Here is a 6,837-nt window from a genome sequence, read left to right as displayed (position 1 = left end):
CAGTGACAACACAATATACATATCTTGTTCTATGAAGGCTTAGGCTTAATCGCCACCACTCTGTTACTCTAAATTGATAATATCGATAGCCTGATTAAGAAGAATAATCATATGTTGCTGTGATATCCAAGGTTTACTCTCTAGCATGACTTTAATTATTGCTTTATATATATAGGGGTAAAAAGTGTAAATATAAAAATTCTTAACGGGTTAACGGTTTGTCCAATAAGGAAATTAAATAATCTACCAAACCATTAAGCTATTAATTATAAAATTTTAATTCGTTCACCAACCATTACCACGATAACCTGATGCCAATAAGTCAATAAGTCATTTTTGCGATTCGATTAACGGTTACCGTTCGATTTTGAACAGCTCTACGCATTAATTCTAGTATTATTTAATACTGCCAACCAAACTCTGCATAAGACTTTGAATAAACTATTTTTCTCAACCAACCAAATACTGCATAAGTTATGCATGGATTATTTTTTCTAATACATCTATTTATTTTATTTGAAATTATTTTTCAATCCTTCCAACTATACGACCCCTCACGCAATAAATAAATGGAGTATATTTTAGTGTTCCAAGACACTCAAATCATGAAAAAAAATTTCTTTCTTGAACCAGCTAAACTTAGGGCAAGATACAATGATCGGTTGAAAGTTGAAACTTATTACATTTGCTACGTGAAAAGTATATAAAATAGGTATATTTTTTAATATAATACACATAAGTAAAAAAATATAAATTTTATGGATTATTGTTTTTTTAAAGCTGCTAAAAATATATATTTATCTTCAACTTACCTACAAAAAAAAAGGTATGAACCGATAGCAACTTCTATAAAAATAACACTATATGAATGTAAATAGAAACCAAAGGCCACAGACGGATATGTCAGAGTTTCCATTTTAAGTAACAAGTTTCCTTCTCCGCCATTTACCCCCCAAAGGATACACAAAACCCAAATCTTGAAAATACTGAAATACGTAATTGAAAATGCTCCCAGCTCAGATATGCTCGTGGGAAAGTGTGTAGAATAATTTTTTTTGTATACATACACATTCGATACCTATAAAGTCTAATACTTTATGAAACCTATGAAAGATTTTTTAGCTTTACACAAATGAAATACTGGTAGTTCAGTAAACAGTTATCAGCTCTCAAATTGTACTGCATTGTTCGTTTCTTCATTCACTTTCTTTTCCCTTCACTTTTCGTGCTTCTGGCGCTCATTCTTTCTTCTTCCTTTTCTCTCTTTTTTGTTGTTTTGCTGTACTGGGAATTGTTTCTTCAGAGTTGCTTGCAGTCTGTTCGACGAAATGCCTGAATGACACCCTTAACAAGACCTCATTGTTTCAACTCCTTGTTGAGTACCCCTGCTACTACCTCCTGTAAAGTCGTTTTACTAAACTCAAGAAAAAGACTTCATTTCCATAGAAAATCAGGGGGTTTTGACCTTGTTTTGGGTAATAAAATGTGTTCTTTGAAGTTTCTTGAACTAAGGAGGGAAAATGCTAAGCACAGTGTGTTTCGTTGTTGCTGCGAAAAAGGGTCGGAGGGTGAAACAGATTTGGAGTTAGAAGCGGAGATTTTGGCCTTCATGGAAAAGTCTGAGAACCCAAATGCATTTCCTACAAAGAAAGATTTGGAAAAAGCGGGAAGAGTTGATTTATTGGAGGCTATAAAGAAGAGGGGTGGGTGGTATTCTTTTGGTTGGGACACAGAAAATGTTCATGAATCTGAGACTGAAGAAATGGATTTTGATATTGAGGAATTTAGAAAAAGAGTTGAGAAATATCAAGAAAGTGATTCATTAAGAGGGAATGAAGATTTTGGTTTTGATTCTTCAATTGGGAATTCTTCTCAGCCAGCTTCCTCCTCTGGTAGATCACTGTGAGTTTCCTCCTTGTAAAATGCTCTTTTGCCTATCTGTTTATCTTGGTTCCTCCCTTTTGTCTATTTGTTTATCTCGGTTACTCTCTTTCGTCTATTTGTTTATCTTGGTTACTCGCTTTCGTGTATTTGTTTATCTTGGTTACTCTCTTTCGTCTATTTGTTTATCTTGGCTCCTGTTGAAAAAGAATGGTGTTACATTTTGTTATTTATCGAAAATCTTTGACTTGAGTCAAAAATAGAAGTTAAAAGAAGGAATCTTTTTTGTTTCTAAGTATTTATAGTAAATCTAGTACTCGAGCCAAAACTAGAAGTTAGAAGAAGGATTCCTTGTTTCTAAGTGTTTATTGTGATTCAATTTATTTGCCATTTGTTACAGATTCTGTTGAATTTATGTGAAAAGTTGTAAAATATACAATCTTTATTTCCTCTGTCTTTGCATCAGAGAAGCTGCAGTTGAGTTTGAGGAAGATAGTGGGATTGAAGGGATATTGAACCGACTAGAGTATGAGAGGATCTTATCTCTTGGTATTACTACGGGCAAATATGGGTATGGATCTAATTGTTCAAGTAGGAATAGCTTGGATGGTGGAAGCTCTGGAACCACTACTACGGGTAGGGTCTTTTCTCCCCATTTTAGTCTCCCCAATAAACCTGTTCTAATCTGTTTTTTTACCCTTTTGAATGCTGTTTAATCATCAAGGCCTTTTGTGCACCATGTTTTTACAGTTGTAGTGATAATTGAAACCTTAAACCTTTGGCTTAAATGTTAAACTGAAAAATGTATAAGTTAGTGAATTGTCTTTAAACAATTGGAAACTAAAACATGAAATGCCATGCTTGTTACATTGTAAAAGACAGGACTGACCCGGGGAAAAATGGAAGCCTCAAATCAGGTAGCCCCAAGAAAGGCAGTTTAAGTGATTCAGGAGGGCAGCTTAACCACCAATTCACGCCAGATATGTGGAGAACATGGAGCATGCAACGTGCAGATCCTCAGGGCACAGAGTTTGAAGGTATTCACTTCCTGGAATCTAATCATGTTCATAGTTTGTAGCCTCAATTTGACTCCCCCTATGTACAGCTGGTGATATTAGCTTTGGTAAGACACCAGATGGAGGTAAAAGTGAATCTTCAAGAGAAGGTCTATTAACCATCACAGAGAATAGTTATGAAGCTTTGGAGAGATGGAAAAATGACAACCATAATGACATAAGACCTCGTCTTCGGCGTTTAGAGCTTGAGCTATCCTCGACCCTTCGCTCCCTGAGATCCAAGAGCCAGGAGTTCAGTTCAAAGGAGGTATAGTCACGTCTTTCTTTTAGTCATGCATCATGGTCTTGCTTTTCCTACTATGATATGCTTTCATGTCATGTTTTGTACTATGTAGCATGAGGGATTTAACTGGTTTTGGTAATCTAATGCAATTCTTCCACTCAAATCATTGATGTTGCTTAACGCTGTTAAATATGTTTGTATCTGCTTAGCTCTTGATCTGCCTCGAGAAATTAATTAGAAGACTTCTCAGGACGTGATGTTATTCTTTCATTAAACTAAATTAATATTCAACATTGTATATGTTCTGAATAAATTTCCTCCTACCCGAGATTCTCCTGGAGATTTAAACTCAATAACCTGATAGTGCTTCCTAGTACTCCCAGATCTTCACCCAAAGAATGAAAAATGACCTAAGAGCAAATTTTTTGGTTCGGCTGCCACCACTTATGGAGAAAAGGCTTTGAATTTCCAAAATATATGCATTTGACAATTTCAAAAGAAGTTTTATTGTCTCTTTGTATTTTGGAGAGGTGATGCTTGTATTGCTCTGAAGAAATTTTGCTTTCTCAGGTTCTTGGCAGATCCATTAGTGATTTGGAGAACCTTTCTGATGCACGGGAGTTCCAGGAGAATGAGGTCATAAATGCTCAGAAGAGATTGCGGTCCATACGTGCAAAACTTGCCATACTTGAGGGGAAAATGGCGTTAGCATTGATGTCTGCATCATTTGTCATTTGTTTATAATTCACTTTATGATAGATACCTTTACCAAAACTGAGTTCCCCTACCATACTTTTTCAGTGATGCGGATAAGGTGTTGGAAGAGAAGAAAAAGAGAATTGATGGTGCTAGTAAAGCTTTACAGCTTCTTCGTACTACTCGGATTGTTTGGCATAACTCTGCCTCAGAGGTTCTTCTAACAGGCTCATTTGATGGATGGACAACTCAGGTTTGATCTTTGCTTCCCCATATGTGATAAGAAATAGGAGGCAATATTGTGATGCTTTTTTTTTAAAAAAAAATTGTTGGTGTTAAGACGATCTTTTCGCATAATTTAATTTAGAAGCGTCACCAAGAAAGTTAACATGTATTTCTTGAATTTAAGATGAAAGCAGAGTTATCACAACTTAGTTATGTCAGGATAGAAGTTTCTGGCTCGACCTAAATTGCATGATGCCAAAGAGTCTTGTTTTTTGCCTTTTTATGTGTTATTTAAGTCCTAGTTTGCTTTTTTTTTTTCTTTGTGGGGTTTTGTGGGGTGGGTGGGGTGGTTGGCCAAAAGATAGAACAGGATTACTACCCAAGGTTCCTGTCAGGATCAGATTACAAAGTGCTACTGAGGTGAAAAATTCAGAAGCTGAACTGCACTTTTTCATACTTCTGGAAATATGAGATGACAACGTACTAAGTGATGACACATTTTTTTTATGACGGAGAAATTCGTCTGCGGCCAACCCTTAAAACCAACACAAAACCTTCGAAACTCAGGGATAATTAGTCCGACTCTCTACCCTTCTCCACTTGAATACCATGCTTAGTTGGCATGGTGCAGGGCTCAAACTTGTGACGTAAGTCACAAGTCCCTCTACCTACTAAGTGATAACACTTGTTATCCATAAATCGGTTTCAGTGAGGATAGAAATTATATAGCAATATTGATGTACGTGAGCGAAAAGGTTGTCTGTTTAACAGTATAATGCTTTTTATTTTTAATTATTTTGTGTCTCCTAATGATGAAACTCTGCAGTTCTATAAACCCCCTTTCACCAAAAATCAAGAAACTTTGTAGTTACAGTTTCAATGGGCTTCTTGTCCTTAGTATAGAATGATATGTGTGGTTAGTAGAGTAATAGCTGTATTGAATTTGCAGAGGAAGATGGAGAAATCGCACACTGGTATATTTTCTGTAAGCCTAAAGTTGTATCCAGGCAGATATGAGGTTTGTATAATCCCTTGTAACGGCTTAGTATTCAATATTACAATATGTTCTGAAGTAGTGGGATCTCATTCTTTTGGTGCAGATCAAATTCATTGTTGATGGCATATGGAAGGTTGATCCTTTGTGGCCCGTTGTTCACAACGATGGTAATGAAAATAATCTTCTCATTGTCACCTAACAGCAGGTCGCCGAAAAGTTACTGTAAGAACTGAAAGATTATTAACTGATCCTACGTGGTTAAGGGACTGATGTAGTATTGCTGTCTTGTAAGTACTCCAAGTAGCGATTGACTTAGCTCAAAAATATGATCATATAATAGGTTGCATACTAGAATTTTGTAGTTTCCTGTCATTCTTTGACGCCTAACTAGTACAGATACAGCATTTATTTCTTGGCGGTGTAAGGCAAACATGTGTTCCAAAGATCTGAGCTGATTTGGCCTATTCTTTTAAAGAAATTGATATTCTTTTGTGTATAGTGTGTGCCCGTCTATTTACTAGTATAAATTTTGCTGGCTTGTTTGATATGCCGCTGATGTTTAAAGGATGGGATATGGTAATCTTTCTCCTATCCGAACTGAAGGTTTAGGTACCCCACATAGAAGAAATAGCATGAGAGTTTATTACTAGAAGACACAAATGTGTGTGGTTGTGATAGTTACTCTGTTGGTAAAATACACAAACCGAACAAAGGAAGTATTAAGTGCTATTAATTGTTCCCTAGTGCCATGTAGTAATTAAACGAATAAGCATAAGGGCTAGAATCTTTATGCAATACTGTACTTGTAATTTTTAGGGGCTGTTTTGTTCAAAGGCAAGTTATGCAGGGCAGAACTTATTTCTTATAGGATGTTTGATACTAATCTGTCCTTCGAAATTTTTCAAGAAAGACGATATAACTTTGAAGAGCGAGGGCATTTTTTGTCATTGTCAGTTATTAATTAGGCGTATTCATGTTTTCAGTTTAGATCAATTTTCCCCTTAAAAAGAAACCAAACCAATTAATGTTATAAAACAATAAAAGAAGAAGAGTATTAGAAAAATAGGGAGAGAGAATTCTTATTGCATTGAGATCAATTACAATGGAATAGAACCCTTCTATTTATAGGGAAAGAGTGACTTGGCCACCAAGTAAAATCCCTAGAATCTCTCTAGAAGATAGACATTCACCATAAATAAAATTCTATTTATAACACTCCCCATGAATGTCTATTCAACAGATAATGTGCATCGTTAAAACCTTAACTAAAATAAAACCCAGTGAAAAAAAATTCTAGAAAAGAAAAAAGAGTACACATATATAACAATACGCCTTTTGGTTGCCTCGTTAAGAACCTTGCAAGGAAAACCCAGTGGGACAAAACCTTATAAGAGAAAAAGAGTGCAACGTGCATTAACTCCCCCTGATGAAAGCGTCAATTCACATCCTTGAGCCTTCGCATCCCAATCTTGTACACTAGCTTCTTGAAGGTTGGCGTTGGTAGAGATTTGATGAACAAATCAGCTATATTATCACTTGAACAAATTTGTTGCACATTAATATCACCATTCTTTTGAAGATCATGTGTGAAAAATAATTTTGGTGAAATGTGCTTTGTCCTATCTCCTTTTATAAATCCTCCATTCAATTGGGCTATGCATGCTGCATTATCTTCATACAAAATCTTGGGTAGTTTGTCACACTTCAAACTACATTTGTCTCGAATAAGATGTATTGTA

General features: G+C 35.6%; 1 protein-coding gene across 1 annotated transcript; it reads left to right on the top strand.

The window, feature by feature from the left end:
- The first annotated feature begins 984 nt into the window (after nucleotides 1-984).
- Nucleotides 985-5,594, top strand: LOC107786028 (protein PTST homolog 2, chloroplastic). The gene is made up of 8 exons (XM_016607464.2): nucleotides 985-1,902; nucleotides 2,348-2,517; nucleotides 2,760-2,918; nucleotides 2,987-3,204; nucleotides 3,751-3,896; nucleotides 3,982-4,129; nucleotides 5,051-5,119; nucleotides 5,202-5,594. The coding sequence occupies exons 1-8, from the start codon at nucleotides 1,337-1,339 to the stop codon at nucleotides 5,295-5,297; spliced, it is 1,572 nt and encodes a 523-aa protein (XP_016462950.1). The 5' UTR covers nucleotides 985-1,336; the 3' UTR covers nucleotides 5,298-5,594.
- Nucleotides 5,595-6,837: the final 1,243 nt, after the last annotated feature.

Source organism: Nicotiana tabacum, chromosome 20, assembly GCF_000715075.1.
Source record: "Nicotiana tabacum cultivar K326 chromosome 20, ASM71507v2, whole genome shotgun sequence".
Lineage (NCBI taxonomy): Eukaryota > Viridiplantae > Streptophyta > Magnoliopsida > Solanales > Solanaceae > Nicotiana > Nicotiana tabacum.
The sequence above is the reverse complement of the archived record's forward strand: the minus strand, read 5'-3'. Positions and strand labels throughout refer to the sequence as shown.